General features: G+C 52.0%; 1 protein-coding gene across 1 annotated transcript in view; it reads left to right on the top strand.

The window, feature by feature from the left end:
• Positions 1–21,121, top strand: part of CRACDL (CRACD like) — a 65,418-nt gene that overhangs the window by 35,612 nt on the left and 8,685 nt on the right. The window contains exons 6-7 of the mRNA XM_082642434.1: positions 2,511–2,738; positions 7,884–9,456. Coding sequence (XP_082498560.1) covers positions 2,511–2,738; positions 7,884–9,456 — 1,801 coding nt within the window. The remainder of the gene's footprint in view (positions 1–2,510; positions 2,739–7,883; positions 9,457–21,121) is intronic.

Raw genomic sequence — 21,121 nt, 5'->3', positions numbered from 1 at the left:
AGAGAAGAGAGAGTCTGGTTCCCTATAGGGAAGGCCAGCCGTGGACGGCCAGTGCAGGGTTGTCTGGGACAGAGGCCCTTGTCCAGTGTCAGGGACATTCAGCTCCTCCCCAGGCCCCCAGCCTCAAGGCCAGAGTGGACCATCCGCTCAGCAGTGCAAATGCAGTGGGAGCCAAGTGGAGGGTAGGCAGGGAATGTTTGTCCTTTGGGTTTATACAGGGGTGACCCAAGGCCCACGTTGTCACAGAAGGAGAATTCATCCTCATTTGTGGAGTCACTGCGTTTGCAAAGCAGCTCATCTTGTCTGCTCTCTTGAATCCCAGGCAGTAAGAAAAACAAAAACCCAAATCTCACCAAGTGTGGGTATCCACTGTCCCTCCAGACAGGGGTGAGAATGAAGGATTCTGTATGATTGTGAAATGGACCCATCCTGCTGTGACCTTATAAGGAGGACTCTCTGGGGAAGGTGTCTCCTGTCCAATCGCAGGGGACCTCCTGAGTCATCAGCTACAACAGTGGGAGCCAAAACCACAGGCACAGAGAGAGTCGTGGCCAGGTGTCCTGTGGTTTATTTTCAAAATAATCTTTCTTATTTTGTTCCCGTAAGAACCCCGATCGCTAAAACCACAGAACTAAAAGAGATTAGGTTCACTTAGAACCATTTTTCCCCTCATTTTGGTAATTGTCTTCTCCCCATCGACAGGAATAAGCTTTGTACTTGCACTGGAAAATACAAAGGACTTTGTGTTAACAGGGAAAATGCGTTCCTCTGCAGCGGGTGGTCCCCGCGTCAGTGGCGTGCGTGCGAACAGCGTCTTCCTTCCGTTTCCTCCTCTAGTTTGGGGTGGGGTGGGCTGCTGGGCGTGTGCTCCTGTGTGGCCCAGGGTTGTGGGAAAGACCCTGAGCGAGATGCACCCAGCCCCTGGGAGCCCCTCACTCCTGCGTCTTCTTGTGGCTGCTTCCTTCCTGAGGAGGGCATTTACTGAACCATCGTGAGGTGCATAAAATTATGGTCTCCGGTTAAAATGTAAGCAATGCACCACCTCACACCCATTCCGATGGCTACTATTAAAAAGAAAAAAAAAAAAGAAAACAGAAAATAACAAGTGTTGGAGAGAATATGAAGACAGATGTTGGTACCCTGTGCCCTGTTGGTGGGAATGTAAAATGGTGCAGCCACCGTGGAAATCAGTGTGCCTCGAAACATTAAACATAAAATCACTTTATGATCCAGCGATTTCATTTCTGGGTATGGACCCAAAAGAACTGAAAGCAATTTCTCACAGAGATATTTGTCCACCCACGTTCATAGCAGCATTACTCTTAGTAGTTAAAGCGTGAAAGCAGCCCAAGTGTCTTGGGCTGGATGAGTGGACACACAAAGTGTGGTATATACCCACAGTGGAATATTGCTCGGCCCCGGAAGAGGAAGGAAGTTCTGACACAGGCTACAAGACGGATGAACCTCAAAGACATCACGCTAAGCGAAATGAGCCAGGCACGAAAGGACGAGCATTGTATGATTCCACTTATACGAGGTACTTAGTCAAGTTCACAGGGACAGAAGGCAGAAGGGTGGGTGCCAGAGCTCGGGGGAGAGGGATCGGGGACTTAGTGTGTAATGGGCATGGAGCTTTAGTTTTACAAGAGGAGAAGTTCTGGAGGTGGTGGGTGGTGATGGATGCACAATGACATGAATCTGTTTAATACCAATGAACTGTACACTTAAACGCGGTTAAGACGCTAAGTAAAAGAAACTGGAAAATAAAACACTTCGGGAAGAAACGTGAATTTGACACGAATATTGAGCACCATGCTGGAACAGAAAGCTGTGTTTGTTTGCAGGTGGCAGGGTTGTCACTAAAGCCCAGCGCCCCCCCCCAAGGTCTCCCTGTGCACCTTGCTCCCCCGGGTGCGCGGTGGGTGCCTGCCTGCTACTTTATGCTGATAAGTGTCTTTGCAGGAGAACCCGGTGTTGCCATCACCCTTCCACGTGACTCCCCCCAGCCCCTTCCTCCCAGGCGACACTTTTGCCCTTTGCTGCCTTTCAGTTACTTCCTGCCGAGGTATGAACTAGTAAAATATTGGAGACTTAACAGGGGTGACTTACAGCCAGATTGTCCCAAGAGAAGGCGTGAAGATACAGAAGCCTAGGGTGAGCAGTGATGGGATGCTGAGAGCAGGGCTTGGCATGGGCTGTGCCCCAGCCTGCATGGCTTCCAGAGTCAGGGCCAAGCCTGACTCCGCCCTTGGAGGAACTGGGCTGGTCGGTTTCATGGGAGAAAGTAGCTCTTGTCTGAAGCACCTGTGCAGCTGCCGTGGGTGGGCGACTCCTAGGAGCACTTAGGACTCAGGTTCTTGGAAATGAGTGATGGGCCTGCAGGGTTTGGCTCAACACTTCAAACCCCCAGCCCAGAGATGAGCCCAGTGAAAGGGGAGGTTGATGTGCTGGTTGTACTGTTTCTTCGGGGAAGCTGATGGCTTGGCCTGTGTGCTCCTTGTCCCTTGAAGGTCTGTGTGGTTTCCTCGTCCCGGCCACAGTCTCCTGACCAGCTCTTCTCCAGGCAAGCGAGCGACACCTCCGTCTCCCCCAGGACCTCAGACAGCAGTGTGGCACCCGTGGCTGATTTCGATTATCCCCCAGAATTCTCCTCCTGCCTGGACAACTCTGCAGCCAAGCACAAGCTCCTGGTCAAGCCCCGCAACCAGCGGTGCAGCAAAATGCGGCGTCTGTCCTCGGTAACGGGGCAGGGGCAGGATGGGAGGGTCCCCCCCCCACCACCGCGAAGTGCCGACCTGGTCCAGGGTACCCTATCAACACCCCACGATCTTGTCTCGAGGGAAGGAGGGAGGGGATGTTGGTCTGTGAGCATCTCCTTCTCAGCCCCGTCATTCTCTGTGGCGAGGCGGACCCCACACCCCGCTTCTCAGCTCCTCTGGGGATGAGGCATTGCAGGCACCGCTGGGCAGAGGAGAAGGTGACAACCCTACATGGACCTCGAGCCCCTGGTCTCCCCCCCGCCCCCGCGAGGGCTGTGGGACCATGACCATGCCGCAGGAGCTGGGGGTGCTCATGGTTTCAACCTAAATCAGATCTGCCCCTCCCCGCCTAAGCACTCATTCATTCATTCATTGGGTCTTCATTCTGCAATGCTTACCAAGAACCTGCTCTGTGCCTTGGGTCCCCTGCCTTCCCACTGTCTTCAGTGTGATGTCCACACTGCAGGCCTGGCACGGCTGGGCCCTGCCCACCTCCTTCCGTTTTCACTCAACACGCTTTGGCCTCCCTTCTGCTTCTGGCACTCACCAAGCTGTCTCCCACCCCAGGCCTTGGGACCGGCTGTGTCCCCTGCTCAGGATGCCTCCTGCTCAGCCCTTGGGGGATGGGTTCCGAGGTCCTCCCCAAAGAGGCTCCCCCGGAACGTCCTGTGGACAGCAGCCCACCTGTCCATCACCGTGGGCACTTCCTCCATGGCACTGGCTATACACGGACATGTCCTCTGTAAATGGAGGTGCTCACTTGTTTATTGCCAGTGTTCCGTGAGAAGACTGTACTTCTAGCCCTGGAGCAACACTAGTCACAGAGCTGACATTTCGTGGACATTTGTTGAATGCATGAATGGATGAACAAACGCGTGAATGACCAAGGGAGAAACTGAACAGCTAGAATGGACACTGCCTGGGACGAGGACCTACTTAGCGGCACAGGGGTGGTGCCCCTGTAAGGACAGACCCCTCTTTGGCGTGCTGCCCGGGCAGTCATCAGCTTGTCCCTCTGGGAGCTGAGAACTCGCTCGTGCAGTGCTTTGGCTTCACGGAACCAGGGGCTCGAGGTCCATGTAGGGTTGTCACCTTCTCCGCTGCCCAGTGGTGCCTGCAATGCCTCATCTCCAGAGGAGCTGAGAAGCAGGGTGTGGGGTCCGCCTGGCCACAGAGAATGACGGGGCTGAGAAGGAGATGCTCATAGACCAACATCCCCTCCCTCCTTCCCTCGAGACAAGATCATGGGGTGTTGATAAGGTAGCCTGGACCAGCTCTGCACTTCAGCTGGAGGCAGTGGGCTGGGGCCTCTCGGGGATGTCAGGGACACTCTGGAGATAGTGGCTTTTCTTCTGGGCACATGGAAGGCGCTTTTCAACCTCATGCCAGCAAAGTCGACTTTTGAGGGGACTAATGCTGGAGAAAGAGGGAGGCTGTGTGACCTTCGGGCTAATGTGCTCTCATGGAAACTGGGGACCTGGGTACTTAGGCAAATGCTTACCCATCCAGTGCCTTTACAGTTAAAGGCTCAGTACTGTGGGGACTTGCAAGGCCTAGTAACTCTGACCTGCCTGTCCTCGTGCTGAGTGTAGCCACAGGACAAGGGAAGAGCCAGCTCCCTGTGGCCCCCAAGTCTGGGCTTTCTTCCCATGGGGATGCCTTCTGCCCTGGAAGGCTGTGTGTACCCAGCCATCACCTGGCCAGGACTTGGCCACGGGAAGCCCATCTCATACTCCCAGTGGAGAGGCAGCACTCCTTCCTGCTGCCCCCGGGCAGAGCTGTACCTCTCTTTACTTTTGAACTTGACTTAGCTCTTGAGGCCCATTTTTTAGAATAAGAGGAAATCTGCTTTAGGCAGTCTGGGTAAACACAGTCATTCCTTGATGTAAACTCTGTCCTTTGCACATCTTGTCCCCTTTCTGGGTCGGGCGCAGGCATGGATACATTATGTTTTTGGAGGTGTCTGTATTTTCCTGAATGCACAGAGGTGTCTGGCCGGTGGTCACCCGTGTCACTGTTGGGTCCTACGTTGGAGGCCTCTGTCCTTTAGCATCTGCAGCCTCCTTTGCCCTTTGTGAGGTCCCTTCTCCTAACCATGAGGACCTTCCTCTGGGGACCACGTGCTTTCAGATGTCCCTATTCTGCTCCAAGGGTTGGGAAGAGCTGCCACGCTGCCCCCTCTGCTGCCCTCCTGACCCTGGGGACTTCTGGAGGCTCCCTGTCCCTTTGGGCTTCACTGGACAGCGAGGTCCAAGTTTCCCCTGCTTCTCTGATCTCCTGTTAACATTTGGGGTTTCTTTCCCCATCACCCACTCTGTCAGGCCCACCCCCCGCAGACTCGGGCATCTTCAGGATCCACTTCAGTCTCTTCCTGCTGCTGCCCAGGCTCTTTTGTCCATTTGGGCAGAAGAGTTGTCCATGTCCGGCCAGGCATCCTCTGCCATCAGTGGGGTAAACTCTCTACTCCACATCATGTAGGCTCTCAATCTTTTGGAGCGCTGGGGAAAAAAGGGGGCTTTTCTTAACCTTCAAAATCCCATCTTGCACAGGAAAACGAACAAACAAAAAACCTTGGCTGTCAAGATTGTGATATTTAGTACAAGTTTGAAAAACATATTCAAGGCTGCATTTGGTTGGATCCATCTGCCCCCACCAAAGCAGGGGCTGGGGAAGAGGAACACACGAAAGACCCACATCGTCTTTGGTTGTCTCAGCACGTTTGTTACCCTGCTGCTCAGAACCGTGCCCCGTGCATGGCTCTGGCGCAGTAGAAGTGGAACGCCCGTAAATGTTTATACTGACATCTCACCACACCAGCTGGTCCTCATCCCAACCCAGGCAGTGCCAGGAGAGGGAATATCATTAACTCTGTTCTGTCGAGAGCAGCGTGATTAGATGACTAGCCCGAGGTCGCCTGGCTGGCAGAGCTGCCAACAAGTCCCGGGTGTCAGAAACAGACGCTTCCTCTCCACACCGGCACTGCCCATCGTGCCCATCCTCTGCCCACAGATGATGTGCACGCTGCCCAAAGACACTTCCTTTCTGGCGAGAGGAGGTGGATGAGCAGGCAGCCATGATAGAGTCTCCATCTGGGTGCGGGCTGAGCAATGGGTCCTCTGCTTCCAGTTCCTCGGGAGGGTTCCAGGGGGTGAAGCCGCTCTGAGGGCCCAGAGTGGGAGGCAAGGTGTGGGTGGTGGAGGTGGAGTGGGTATCCGCATCCTTCCTGCTGTCCTGGCCAGAGAGCCCAGGCTCGGGTAGGAGCCGCTTTATTCCCTGCAAAGCCTCTGCTCAGCATCGGGGGCCACCCTCTGGAGTGCACGCTCCGTGCCAGCCTTCCTCCTGCGTGGCCTCCCACCGTAACCCCTCGGAGCTGCCAGTGGCTCAATCTGGATGTGCTCAAGCCGGACCTGCTCCTCAGCTTTATGTTGACCTAATGTGGGTTCCAATAGTTTAAAAACATGAGCCACCATCCTAAAGGGGTTTCCACATCAAGGATTTCCTGTAGTAACAAAAGGCCGGTAACACCTTAGGAACCTGCAGCTTTTGAAAATTCTTCTGGGGATTTCACATCTTCCCCTTTTGGAATCCAGAGGAATAGGGTTGTGCATCTTGGCAAAGCTAGCTTAGGTGTCGTCACAAACATCCCAATTATCTTGTGTTGGCAAGCAGATGCCAGCTGGAAAATGTTAAAATAACAACAACAACAAAAACCTATTGCAAACACTCCCCTGGGTGTTTGCTAAAAAGAAGGAAGGAGGGCACTGCCCTTGTGCAGCAGCCTGGGTGACTCTGTAAAGTCTAAAGACAGGTCTAAAATCAGGAACTTTTAAAATACACCAGCCTCAATGCCCTCAGCCTTTCGGTCATTTTCACATTTGCTTGTGAATGATTCATGACTACCTTGATCTCCTTTCCTTCCTAAGAGAGCAAGAGCTGACTTTGTGGATGGTAGGGAGGAAGTGGACTAAATCTAGATTCCAGAGACCTTTCGTAAGAAAAATAGCACGAGGCCGTGACTTACTGCCAAGCCAGGCAAGGCTTCCTACAGGAGTGGAATCAGAGAGAGCTCTGGGGCTGCTAGTGGAGCCCCGGAGGTGTGGGGTGGAGGGCAGCCGGCCAGTCACTCAGGCCCAGAGTCTGGCACATAAAATGGCAGGGGCTTGGCTTGACCTGAGCAGGGAGTGGGAGAAACCATTTAAAACGGCAGAATAGATTGTCTATTTTATGTATAGTAGTGAGTATATGTTGATCCCAGCCTCCTAATTTATCCCTCCCCCCACCTGAGAATCTGAAAAAGAATAGATATATGTATAACTAAATCACTTTGCTGTACACCTGAAACTCACACAACATTGTAAATCAACTATACTCCAGCATAAAATAAAAATTTTAAAAACACACAAAAAAATGAAATAAAATAAAACGGCAGAATATAAGACTTCAAGTTTAGCTGAAAAGTTTGGGCTTTATCCTGTCAGCTATGGTTTGCTATTGACCGTGGTGGACATGATAGGAATCATCTTTTAGGCAAACCAGCCTGCCTTTGCTATGAGGATGCATCCCTGGAGAGAGAAGGAATTGACAGGGGACACCGGCTCTGAGGCAGCACAGGGGGTCAGAGAGGGCAACAGCTTTGCCCCTGGGCCACTTATTAGCTCAGCCTTGGCCAAGGCAGGGACCTCTCTGAGTTCCCAGTTCTCCAGGTGCAAGGAGGAACTAATAATCCTCTCCTCACTGGAGCTAATCAGGGAGTTAGGGAGATAACCATGCCGAGCACAGAGCATGGCAGACCCCGCTGATGCTGGTCCCTTTCCCTTTGTTTCACTCTATAGAGCAGGGTCCACTGGTTTCCAGCTTGGCCTCGAGAGCCTCAGGCGACGTTTATTTTAGGGGCATAGCCAGCGGCCTCAGTTCTGCTGAAAGCTGAACTTGGGAGGCAAGATTCCAAACAGACCAGTAAAAGGATTAAGAAAAGACAGCTGTGTGTGAATGTCCACTTAAGTGCCAGCCTTAGAGACATTCTGCTTCCCTTAAACCTAATTAAACCTTGAACAAAATGGGGAGGCCATAGGCTTCCTGATACTCGTCCTAATGATGCTGTCTTTTGTCCACTTTATTCCTAAGAGAGCGCAGTCCGAATCCTTGAGCGATCTGACGTGTACCCCAGAGGAGGAGGAATACGACGAGAAGCCGCTACCCAAAGTCAGCACGGAGGAGAAGCCCAGTTCTGGGCAGCAGGAGGGGGGACAGGACAGAGGCGCTGAGCCTGGGGGGCAGGCGACCATGCTGCCACCTGCGGGGCCCCGTGCGCGGCGGGCGCGCCTGCAGCACTGCCCGGCGCTCACCACCAGCATCGAGGAGGAGAACCCCCCGGGGGAGAACCTCTCCAGCCGTCTGGCCACCCCGGAGGTCATGGAGGTCACAGAGCCCGTGTCGGGCCCACACCCCCGCTCGGAGTCCCCGTCTTGGCCAGAAGGCTCCCCGCACCCTCACCCTAATCCTGACAGCGAAAACCCGAGGGAGGAGCTGTCCCTGGAAACCCGGTGTCCCCCCGGCGGGGACACAGCGGACGAGGTGGTTTGTGCTTCGGGAGACGTCGAGGGTCGATTATCTCCCTGCATCCCCGAGGGGGACACGACCCCTCCCGAGCCCGGCCCCATAGCCACCCGGGAGACGCCCTCTGGTCCCGACGGGCCAGACCACACCGGCCCGAAGGAGGTGCAACTGACCCTGGACACGCCGGGTCCCGAGGGCACAGGGCCAGAAGCCCCGGCCCCCAGCCCGCCGGCCCCCAAGAGCTGCTTGAAGCACAAGGCCTCGGCTGCGACAGCGAACGAGAGCCCCGGAGCGGCCCCCTCACCGCCTGCCTCCGAGTCGCCTGCAGAGGCGCCCGCACCCGGATCCCTGGACCAGGAGGCGGCGCCCCCGGAGCCCCCCAGGGCCGAGCGGGAGGGGTCCCCCACGGAGGCGGCGGCGCCGGAGCGCAAGATGGAGCGAGGAGGCCGCGAGGCGCGGGCCGCCAAAAAGTTCTCGGTGTCGTCGGGCCGCGAGTGGCCGCGCGCGGGGGGCCGCCTGCTGGAGCCCCGAGGCCCCGCCGTCCGGCTGCCGCTTCTCAGGAGCGGTCCGGCCTGGAAGAGCGAGGCCGCCCTCGAGGACCTCGGGGTGCCCGCCGAGCCCCAGGGCCCGAAGCCCGGCCCTCGGAAGCCGCCCGCCCCGGCCGAGCGTGGCTCTCCGGACGCGGCCACCGCGGACCCCGGCCCAGCCGCCCGGGAGCGGCCCGCGGGCGGGGACGGAAGCCCCTTCCCCGTCAAGCTCCGCTCCACGTCTCTGTCCTTCAAACACAGAGAAGCGCCCTGCCCGGAGGGGAGGGGAATCAAGAGGTACAGCGCGGAGGTCAGGCTGGAGAAAGGAGGGCTGACCTTGCTCACCAGGAACGACAAGGGTCTGCCCGGGACGGGCCCCGCCGCCCGAGGCGCCAGGTCTCCCAACGAGCCGGGGAAGGCGAAGACCCGGTCCGCCGAGCAGCTCAGCTCCAAGCCGCCCCTGCCCAGGAAGCCGCTGCTGCAGACCCTCACCCTCCCCCAGCTGCCCGCGCCCCCCGACGCCAGCCCCCGGGACCCCGAGAAGGTAGGGCCGTCCGCCAACCCCAGGAAGGAGAGCCAGGCGGCGGAGAGGAAGTCGCCCCACAGGGCAGCTGGTAAGAGGCCCGCGTGGAGCAGCCTGGGGAGGGTGTTCGCGAAGGGTCAGGGCCATGGGGAAATCAGGTCAGTTGGAATGTCTTGCTGGACGTCCGCAAGGTATTGATATATAAATGCATTGGGTAAAAACCTTGCCGGGGAACTGGAGGAAAAGTCAAAATTCCTGTTGGTACCACCAACATATTTGTTCAAGAGTTAGGAATAGAGACCGGGGAAGGGAAACAAATATCAGGGTTTTGTGTAAGTTCTGAGAAGTCAGGAAAATGTAGAAACTCGTTTTGCAGCGTCTTCCGAGAGGAGCTGGGCCTCCCAGTGGATCACTCGGACGCTTTTTCCTCCAGAAGGGGTATCCCTCCTGGGCAACGTGTGCACTCATGGGTGGAGGCCCTCCTGGGGCCTCACCTGGTTCTTGGTTATAAATGAAGCATCTGGCTCCACTGTCACTTAGCATCATTCCGACTTTTCCCCCAAAGGAAGAGTTTCATCCTGTTGAATAATAATCAGACTCACAGGACCCAGCCTCACACAGGAAGAGTCCCTTCTGTTGGAGTCGTGAGTCTTCGTAAAATCTGAGTTCTTCATCAGGTGGACCTGAACTGTCCCAAAAGGGAGATGGTGTTAAGATTGGGGCAGAATGTAAGAATCTTGTAAAGCAACTGTCTTTTAAAATGAGCAGAGACACAATAGGTGACCTTTCGCTGTCTTTGACATTTGTCACTGTATATAGTGTTTCATATGGAATCTGTTGGAAACGGGTATTTTCAGGGGAGCTAAAGAATCTCTCATTGCTGGTTTCTTTTATTGATAGAAATCAGTGTACCAAACATGGAACTAGACATGCAAGTCATGTGTGTGTGTGTGTGTCTGAGATGGGAACACTAAGGAGAAATTTTCCATGACAGATTTTATAAAACAACACAACTTTCAGGATATTTTAAGTGGCTCCTCTAAGTTCAGGACTCTGTTTAATCACTGCGTTGTGGAACAGAGAGGAAATAGAACCCAGTTCTCTCAGGGACCCCACACCTTAAAAGGAGGATGGAGCGCACACACAAAGACAGGTTTAAAGACACGCTAGTCTTTTGTGTCTTCTTCCTAGGAAGTTAGTAAAAGTGCAGTGTATAAAGGGCTCTAAATTCTTAAGGCGACCCAAAGATGCAGGCGATTCCAGGGAGAAGTTTCAGGAAAACGCCCCCAGAAGAGCCGACGCGTGCAGCCTTCCTGATCCAGGCCCCTTGGCTCCGCTGTGATTTGCTGTGGCTGCCGCTGCTACATTAGGATCATCAGTGAGGGAACTTTGGGGGAGGTTCAAGCTGTAGCTGATTATCCACTCTGCAAATTTCCAGGTTACTGAAGCTATTATAGAGTGATTCAAAAAGCCATTGAAATAGCCAGGGCGGAGGAGGGTGCAGGTAAAACCCTGACATCAGCACCACCCACCTTCGTGGGCTAGAATTGATGTCTCTCGCAGGCTTGCTGAATGAATAGAACTTAAAGACAGGATTCATGGTCAGATCTGGAAAAGAAGCTTCAGAGGGCGATGCTTGACACATTGATAATTTATAACTTCCTCAGCTTAAGCTGTGAGAGTCAGGCTTTTTTCACTGTCAACTGGCTGGAATGGTCTGTAGTTAGAGAGCTTCTGTTTTTTCTTTTGATTTGTAAAATACAATATAATACTTATTAACGGCTTTGCTTAAATAGAAGAGAATTGTGTTGTCCGACTAGCTTTATTAGCACTCCCTAAGCCACAGAAGTAACTGACTCAGATGAATTCTGGAGTGGCAGAATCTAGGTTGCTTTAGGGGGCAAGGGTAGTGATTTTCATTTCGATGCAAAGAGAGGAGGTAATTCTTACATTCTGTTGGGAACCAACCCTCCCAGGGTGGATGGTATTTGAGGGACGAGAGCCAGGCAGGCTGGGGCTGCTGTCTGGTGCCCCCTGGGACCGTGGGGTCTGGGGGCTGTCTCCTGCAGGCCAGAGCAGAATCTCAGAGCCCCAGGCTCCCAGAGCCCATCAGTGAAGCAGCCTCCACTCCTTCTCCAGACCCTGGGTCTGCTTGTGGTTCAATTCGTTATTATTTCTGCTCTCGTCCTCATGGCTCCCAAATTATAGCAGCTGAAGGCAATTAAATTCTTGTAAAACATACAGATAATAAAACGTTGTAATAACAGTATTACCCAGTTTTCCAGGAAGGCCTAATTATTTCTGTTTATTATCTCGTGGTGGCAGGTGCTTTTACCTAGAGCTCCCAGATGGGCTGCCATCTCCCCTGCCCCCCTTCCAGGGGTGAGCACCATAAAGTTGGGTTATGGAGGCGTCCCAGATGCGCACAGTTCCATCTCGGGGACTCCAGCTACTTTGTCTCAGCACTCCTGCTTCTTCCCCCACCTGTCCCCTCCACCCTGTCTTCCTTCCTTGAAGATGCAGAAACCCCGGGGGTGTGGGATTCGGGGAGGATAAGGTTGTTGGCAATAAACAGAGGAGCCCAGCTTGCCGACCGGGCTGAGCCTCACAGGGCACCTTGGGGTGGTCGCTGTGAGCCCCGTACGTTTGTGCTCGTTGATGCAGAGGAGACCAATCAGTCTGCTCACTTGCCGTAGGAGGTGAATGGCCCTGGGTTATCAGCCCTGTTCATATGTGCAGACAGTTCCCATCCTCCTGTTGGCCCAGTCCGTCCCAGAGTCTAAGTCACCAGTCTGGAAGCAGCTTCCTGTGCACAGGATTAGAGATGGAACAGGAAAAATGGTGAAATACACAAAACATATAGAAAAACGTCGTCGTCCGTAGGTCCACTCTCTGGATGTTATCCCTGTTGGCCTTCCTTCTAGTCTCCTTTGTGTGTGTGTGTGTGTGTGTGTGTGTTTTATTTTCTGTGTAGTGGTGGACACTTGTTGGATATTTTGGAGAGTAGCTGGACAAAGCGCTCTTCTCACCAGGGGCCTCATTTGATAACCAGCCTCTGCCTCTAGTCCATGCTCGTTCCCTCCAGCCCGGGCTGGTGACAGTGGCACACCAGGTCCTGGAGCCAGTCCTCACTCATTCATGCATATTCATTCTTTCAACAAACATTCATGTACTCCTGCCATGCAGACTGCACTGTGCTGGCCCTAAAAGGTGGTCAGGAAGAGAACGCCAGCCTCGCTGTCCGGGAGCTCAGGGGCCTGGGGAGGCAGGTGGTGGCGACTGTAGGTAGATGCCCATCTTGCTTTGGATGGCAGGGAGATTTTCTAGAGGAAATGAGCTCAAAAAGACTGTCACCGTCTCTAACGACAAAGTCATTTCAGGGCTTCCCTGGTGGCGCAGTGGTTGAGAGTCCGCCTGCCGATGCAGGGGAGGTGGGTTCGTGCCCCGGTCCACATGCCACGGAGCGGCTGGGCCCGTGAGCCGTGGCCGCTGAGCCTGCGCATCTGGAGCCTGTGCTCTGCAACAGGAGAGGCCACAACAGTGAGAGGGCCGCGTACCGCAAAAAAAAAAAAAAAAAAAAAAAAGTTATTTCAGTGTATTCAAGTTCATTTGAGTAGAATACAAGGAGTTTGGTGGGATTTTGTGTTGGGTTTTTTTTTTTGTATAAAATATATATATATATATATATATATACAGGTCTTTTATTCTTAAAGAAAAGCAAACTTTGTTCACACCTGCCTTTCTTTTTAGCCTTATCCGTACCCTCATGGTCCCTTGCTGGCAAGTGTGGTCCACACCCTGGGCCTCCATTTCCCCCGCCTTCCCTGTGCTCCTCAGACTGTGTACATCCGCTCATCCTCGCTTGCCTCCCAGTGCGATCACTCTCCTCGGCTAGGACACCCCCGTGGCAGAGCCCATAGTGAAGCCACACCCCCCAACAATTGTGCTGGTGGTCCTGCAGGTTCCCTTCCCTCGCCACTCTGCCCCTCAGGTGGTCCCGGTCATAAGAATGCAGAGCAATGCAGAGGCTGAATCGCGGCTTTCTAGCCAGAGAATCTTGGGGTGTGAAAAACCACAGAAGGGAAACACCTGAGGAGGGTCCTTCACATACAGGTATGAAATCCTGGGCTTGGCCCTGAGATGCACCTGCAGATCAGCACAGAAGAACCTTTGAGAATTTTAACAGGACCAAGTCTCCACATAATACTCAAAATGTCTAGGATACAAACCAAAATTATTCAACCTACAGAGTACCATGAAAACCAAAAGAATTCTCAAAGAAAGAGGCAATCAACAAGCATCAACCCTGAGATGATCCAAAGGTTGGAATTATTAGAAAAATATGTTAAAGCAACTGTTATACCATGGTTCCAAGATGTAAGGGTGAGCACTCTTGAAACAAATGGGAAGATTCTCTGTAAACAAATAGAAGCTATTTTAAAAAGCCAAAGAGAAATTTTAGAACAGGAAAATATAACAGAAATTAAAAATCCATTGGAAGAGTTCACTAGGAGAATGGAGATGATAGAAGAAAGGGTCAGTGAACTTAAAGATAGATCGATAGAAAACATCCTGAGCACAAAGAGAAAAAAAGATTTTTAAAAAAGCCTTGGGGGCCAGAGCAACAATATTAAAAAGTCTAACATTCATGTCATAGGAGTCCAAGAGAAGAGGAGAAATAGATTTGAATAGAAAAAAAAATCTGAAGAAATAATGACTGAAAACTTCCTACATTTTGGAAAAACAAATTTACAGATCCACGGAGCACAGGCAAATTACTTTTGCACCCTTGTAAAAAATGTGGCCGTATCGTTTGGTTTTACTTCACCTTTTCAACAAATGGTTGTGGAGCATGTGAACATCCAGATGCAAAAACGTGAACTTTGACCAGTCTCACATCATATACAAAAATTAACTCAAAGGATTTACTGACTTACAGGTAAAATGAGGGGACTTTCCTGGTGGTCCAGTGGCTAAGACTCTGTGCTCCCAATGCAGGGGGCCCGGGTTCAATCCCTGGTCAGGGAACTAGATCCCACATGCTGCAGCTAAGACCTAATGCACCCAAATAAAAAATAAATAAATAAATTTTTTTTTTAAAAAGGTAAAATGAAACTATATAACTTGTAGGAACTTAGGAAAAAAATATTTGGAGCATAGGACTAGGCAAAGAGTTCTTAGACTTGACATCAAAGCATAATCCATGAAAGGAAAAATTGATGAATTGGACTTAAGAATTTAAAACTTTTGCTCTGCCAAAGACCCCATTAAGAGGATGAAAAGACAAGCTATGTGTTATGAGAAAATATCTGCAAACCATATATCCAGTGAAGGACTGGTATCTAAAATATATAAAGTATTCTCAAAACTCAACAGTACAAAACCAAAAAATACATTAGAAAATGGGCAAAAGATATGAATAGTTATTTCACCAGAGAGAATATACAGATGGCAGATAAGCACATGAAAGATAATCGTCATCATTAACCATTAGAGAAACACCAATAAAAACCCATAATGAGATACTATCACATTAGTATCTCATTTTAGCCATGTTAGAATGGCTAAAATTAAAAATGCTGATAATACCATGTGCCCAGAGGGCTGCAGGACAACTGGAATTCTCACTCATTGCTAGTGGAAATGTACAACAGTACAGTCACTTTGTTTTTGTTTTTATTATTATTTATTTATTTATTTGGCTGTGCCAGGTCTTATTGCGGCCAGCAGGCTCCTTAGTTGGGGCATGTGAACTCTTAGTTGCGGCATGCATGTGGGATCTAGTTCCCTGACCAGGGATCAAACCCGGGCCCCCTGCATTGGGAGCGTGGAGTCTCAGCCCCTGGACCACCAGGGAAGTCGCTGGTACAGTCACTTTGGAACACAATTTGGCAGCTTCTTACAAAATTAAAAGTACACTTACCTTACAGCCCACCAATCCCACTTCTAGGTATTTATCCTAGATAAAGGAAAACTTAGGTTACACAAAAGCCTGAACACAAATGTTTATAGCAGCATTATTCATAATCACCAAACACTAGACACAACCCAAATATCCCTCAACTGGCCAGTGGATAAACAACCCACACAATGGAATATTAGTCAGCAGTAAAAAGGAATGAACTGTTGACACACACGATAACGGATGGATCTTCAATGCATATGCTAAGTGAAAGTAGCCGGTCTCAAAAGATTATCAACTGTATTATTCCATTTATATGATGTCTGAAAGAAGCAACAATCCAGAGACAGCAGATCAGCAGATGTCAGGCTTTGGGAGTAGAGGTGGGGTCTGACTACCAAGGGGTAGTACCAGGGAATTTTGTGGGGTGTTCACATTGTTCTGCAGCCCATGTGTGATGGTTGTTAGAAGAATCTAAGCATGTGTTCAAACTCATAGAACTGTACGACCGAAAAGATGAATTTCACTGTATGTAAATTGTAAAATAATCTTCTAAATGGCACCAAAGAAATAGGTAGTAGCCTCCTTTCCACCCACCTCTGAACCTCTCTAATCACCCACCCCCCCCACCCACACACACACAGACAAACGGAAGGAACCACACTAACAGGTTCATCCCAGCTCTTTTCCCATGGCCATTGCAGTCATAGCTACATCAATGTTGATATATAGGCACAGCAGTCCTTTTTTAAGAATCGCAAAAATGCATGTTGGCTTGCAAGTAGATATTTTCAGTCCACAGTACAGGCTGGGCGTCTGTTCTGATCAGAATGAGCCGCTTGTCCTCGTTCTTTTTAAGGGCTACGGAGTACGTGTACCGTGTTTTATTTAGCCGTTCCCCCGCTGAAGGGAGTTCCAGTTGTTTTGAGGTGTTTTCCCTTTTGCTAACAGTGGTGCCGTCACCCTCCTTGTTCGCTTTAGCTCAGTGTATTCACACAGTTGTTTCTCCAGGCTAGATTCTTTTTTGTCTTCTTCTTTTTTCTTTTTTGACTGCGCTCTGCGGCTTATGGGATCTTAATTCCCTGACCAGGGATTGTACCCCGGCTCTTGGCAGTGAAAGTGTGGAGTCCCAACCACTGGACGGCCAGGGAATTCCATATCTAGGCTAGATTCTTAAAAGTGGGTTTTCTGGCTCACAGAGCTTGTGAAGTTTTAATTTAATACACAACTTCAAATGACCCTCCGTAAATGTTGTACCAGTTTACACTTCTAAGAATAGAGTAGAGACTATTTCTCCAGTCCCTCATCAGCACTAGGTGTTATCAGTCTGTTTTTAATTTCTTTTTTTTCAATCTGATGGATGAAGAATGTCAGTCATGTTTTACACCTTGGTCAGCAAGTCCTGGTCATCCTAACGTGACATGTCTTTATCCACCTGCACCCAGGTCAGCCCTCAGCAACCTTTAACCTGACACGTGCAGCACCTCCTCCCCCAACTCTCTCCTCACCCTCTCTTCCCAAGTCATGGATCTAACTGCGGAGCTTTCCTCTTTTTTTTTTTGCGGTGCGCGGGCCTCTCACTGCTGTGGCCTCGCCCGTTGCGGAGCACAGGCTCCAGACGCGCAGGCTCAGCGGCCATGGCTCACGGGCCCAGCCGCTCCGCGGCATGTGGGATCCTCCCGGACCGGGGCACGAACCCGTGTCCCCTGCACCGGCAGGCGGACTCTCAACCACTGCGCCACCAGGGAAGCCCGGGAGCTTTCCTCTTTAAAAAGTCCCGATGCCTTCCCATTATATTCAGAATAAAATTCGAAGTCCTGTGTGAGGCATTTAAGGCTTCTTAGATTCTGGCCAAAATCAACATTTCTGCCTTCCCAAGTTCATCTGCCACTCCTTCCCTCCCTCTGATATCTCCAGCCCCACCCCTGCCACCTGGTCCCTGAGAACTTCAGGGGCTTTGATCCTCTGCAGTGTCTGTGCCTGGGGGAGGGGCGGGGCTCCTGGCCTGCAGTGGGTGGCCCTCAGCCGTGTGTGTGTGTGTGTGTGTGTGTGTGTGTGTGTGTGTGTGTGTGTGTGTGTGTGTGTGTGTGTGTGTGTGTGTGTGTGTGAGAGAGAGAGAGAGAGAGAGAGAGTGTGTGTGTGTGTGTGACCAGGTGCTGGGACAAGGCTGGGAAGCAAGCCAGGCAGGTGCTGGGTGGGGAGAGGGGAGATTGAAGAGCCTGGGTTTGGAGGCTTGACTCCGAGGTCCACCCCTCAGGGGCTGTGGGATTCGGAGCCAATGAGTTTCTCAACCTCTGTGTCTTAACTTCCTCCTTTGTAAAATGAGGTTAGTAGTAACTCAGGGAGCAGCAAGAGCGTTTTCACTGCCAACTGTGATACAGTCTTACATGGTACAAGTCATACCGGTACGAGAGGTACCGAAACCTCCTCTGGGCAGCGGAGACCAGCGCGCGGGCATGAACTCTCCTGTCCCGGTTCTGCTGAAGGCACCGCTGCGTAGACGTGAGACCCCAGAGAGAACGTGTGCAGGATACTGTGGGAGTCACGGACCACCACCGCCTCCCTGAGTGTACACAGGGGTCCTAAGAGGGGAGAGGAAGAGAGAGCATTTGCAGGGGTCACAGCTGCAGTTCTGTGAGTCCTCAGCTCAACAGGGTGGCACCAGGGGAGCCTCCCTCATCCCGAGGGGGCCTCCCATGGGACAGGGACGGGGCTCAGGGACTCTGGGGACAGGAGCCGGTGTGGGTGGAGGGGAGCTGAGCTAGCCGGGGAGGGTGGGTGGTGGGTGGGAATCTCTCAGAGTCATTTTGGGACTCTGCCAGACGCACCCAGGACACAGCCCACCCGAACAGTGGCAGGCGCCGGTCACAGGAGAGCTCTGCCTGTCCCCCACCCCCTCCTTCCCAGACCCCCAGCCCCTGGGGAAGGACCCCCCACCCCCACCCCCAGCTCAGACGCCCTGCATTCAGGGAGGCAGGAGACAACGCTGACTCAGCCCAGAGGTGACGCCGTGTTCTGAAGTGACCGCAGTGAAACTTAGGCCAAAAGACTTGCCCAGAGGCACCTGGCGTGTGACCTGGGGGGCTGGAGGGAAGTGGCGTTTGGGGCCATGTGTGTAGACCATCTTTGCGGCCAGTGTCTTCACTGTAATGCTCTGTTGGGGGGGGTATCAACGGGGGGTGGCTGTGTGCTCTGGAGGACACGTCGCAGTATCTGGAGACATGGTCGAATGTCACAACTACCGTGCGAGGAAGGGAGATACCCCCAGCATCTAGTAGGAGGAGGGCAAACGTCCTATGATGCACAGGACAGGCCCCCAGCGCCCCCCAGCAGAGAATTATTCAGCCCCAAGCCTCGGTAGTGCCAGGGTGAGTTAACAGTTGCTTGTCACTCCATGATAAGCAATGATGGGAGGGCATGATGTGTGGGAAAGTTGTGGGGTCATGCCCCTTAATATGATACGGTGTGCGACGTAGTGAATGAAGGTTAGGGATCCAGAGGCCTGTGTCCAACGCCCCCTTGGTGACACATTGGCCGTGTCACCCTGAGCAAGTCCTCTACACAGTGAGACTCTGCGTTTCCATCTCTGAAATGGGGATTTGAAAGTATTCTACGTTACAAGGCGAGTTGTGAGGGTCATTATGAATATGATACTGCTCTGAAAACCGAGACCTGGTAACCCTTAGCTGTTAACGTTTCTTGAGTGATGAATCGGGGAAAGGGCCCTACCTGTCTGGGGTTGGGAGGGGGAGGTGTAATAGAGATGGGCAGATCCAAGCTCCGTGGACAAGAGCCGTCCCTCCACGGATTGGCCACTCAGTGGCCACTCGAGACAGAATTCCACTCGAGGCAGAATTCCAGCCATTCCTGGAGAGCCTCCAGGAATCCAAGGTGGGGTGACTGTTTACATTCTGAATTGTAGGAGGATGCCATGTAATATAATAATTTCACTACTCTTCCTCCTTTGCTGAGCTCAAAGTTATTTTCGAGTTACAGTGCCTTTCCATCCCCATATGCTTATAAGGTCCCAGTTATATCACCTGGCAGGTAATGGAGACCAGCTGTCTCTGTACTCAGAGAAGGACTTTGGTCATTGCCTCCTGCTTGGAGACGGTCTTAATTGTACACACAGGGGTGCGTGAGCAAATGGACTTTCAATCTAAGCTCCTCCATCACAGCTCTGTGCCCTTGGAGCCTGTCACTGGCTTCCTGGTCGCCACCATGAGGTGTGAGGTTCAGGCTGGACACTGGGACGAGGTCTGCCGGCCTTCACGTGCTGAGGCCCAGGCTTAGCCCCTGAACTCAAACAAAGAGCCTGGCCAAGTGTCTGACCCTTGGGCCCCACCCCCAGTACACGTGTCTGCCGGTGATCAGATGCCCGGCCCTGCACATCCAGATCAGGTCAGTGAGTAGGTCAAGGGAAGGTAGGTTTCAGGGGAGCTGGGGTGACGAGATCCCAGCAGTGCCTCCTGACTTAGAAGGAGGGACAGGGGTAAGGACCGGTTTGCCCTGGTGGCTGAGGAAGAGACTTTCCGATGCAGTGGCTCTCCTCCCTGAGAGCTGCATTTTGCCACGGAGTTTAGAGAGGCAGGTTCTCTGCCCTTGCTGATCTGTGGTCTTATTTAGGAGAGGAAATGGGAGCAGGAAGAGGGATTCAGGGTAAAAGCCATTGGAGAATGGAAGAGCAAGAATAGGGGGGTGGAGAGCAGCGGTCGAAAAAGCAGGTGGTCCCAGAACTCCAGGTGCATGGAGGCCCGGAGGGAAGTGCAGAGGACGGGAAGGGAGCTGGATCCTTCTCCAGGTCACTATCCAAGCACCGCGTGAGTTGTGATTATCGTAGAGTGGCTTTTGTGTTTTTGTTTTGGTTTTTTGCTTTTGACTGGAGAATGATATACATGCAGAGACGAGCATGTGCCGCTCAATGAATTTTCCGACACGGAACACACTCCAGACCAAGAAACAGAATGAGACCAGTTCCCGGAGGCCCCTCGGTGCCCCTTCCAGTGGGCTCTAGAACTCATTCCTGGACGGTGGCCACGTGTCAGCAGTGGAAGGACCCCTCTATCCCTGGTGGCTCTGGTAGGAGAGCCTGCGTGCCTGCGTTGGAGGGGTGCACTGGGTTAGAGACATCCTTCCTCTCTGTAGACTCAGCATCTCCCACGGGGCCTGTGCTCACCCGGTACAGTTGATTCTCGTTTTTCATGGTAGCTGCATTCTGTAAAGTCACCGCAAACACTGAATTAGCGAGTCATGAACCATCGCTCCAGGGGGAATAAAAGGTTAGGTTCCTGTGAGCGCACAATCACAACATTTTTCTCAAGTGATTGATACATAACCTTGTTTTATGTGTGTTTCTGTTTAAAGACAGCTTATTTAATATGTATTGTTGATTCATAAGCATCCAACACCCAGCCAACAACAGTATAACTCACACCTGAACGAAGCTCATCTGACGCACGTATCTTCTCCATAACACACATCACTGCCTTCTTGTGCTTAGGGGCACCAGACAGCACTTCAGTAGATATGGGGGCTATTTTAGACAGTAAAATCACCAAGAAATACACAAAAGTGTGAAAAATGTGACCCTAAGTACACTGTGAAGGACCCTGAGAGCAGAAACATGAAAGAAGCATCCCCATGTTCCACATCCGCTGGGAACGTGTTCATCCCAGGACTCAAAGTTGTCATTGCTCTGTGCACATCTGCAAATGACCATGAAGGGTCAGGACTATTGATTTTGGGGGTTATAAATACGTTTTAGCGAGTAGGTGAATTGTCAAATACAGAATTCCTGGACGAGGGCTGACTGTGTTTGTTGGGTGAACAGAGGAAGGCATGGTAAGTTCCCTGC

The sequence above is a fragment of the Mesoplodon mirus genome, assembly GCF_964341445.2.
Source record: "Mesoplodon mirus genome assembly, chromosome: 14".
NCBI classification, from domain to species: Eukaryota; Metazoa; Chordata; class Mammalia; order Artiodactyla; family Ziphiidae; genus Mesoplodon; species Mesoplodon mirus.
The sequence above is the reverse complement of the archived record's forward strand: the minus strand, read 5'-3'. Positions and strand labels throughout refer to the sequence as shown.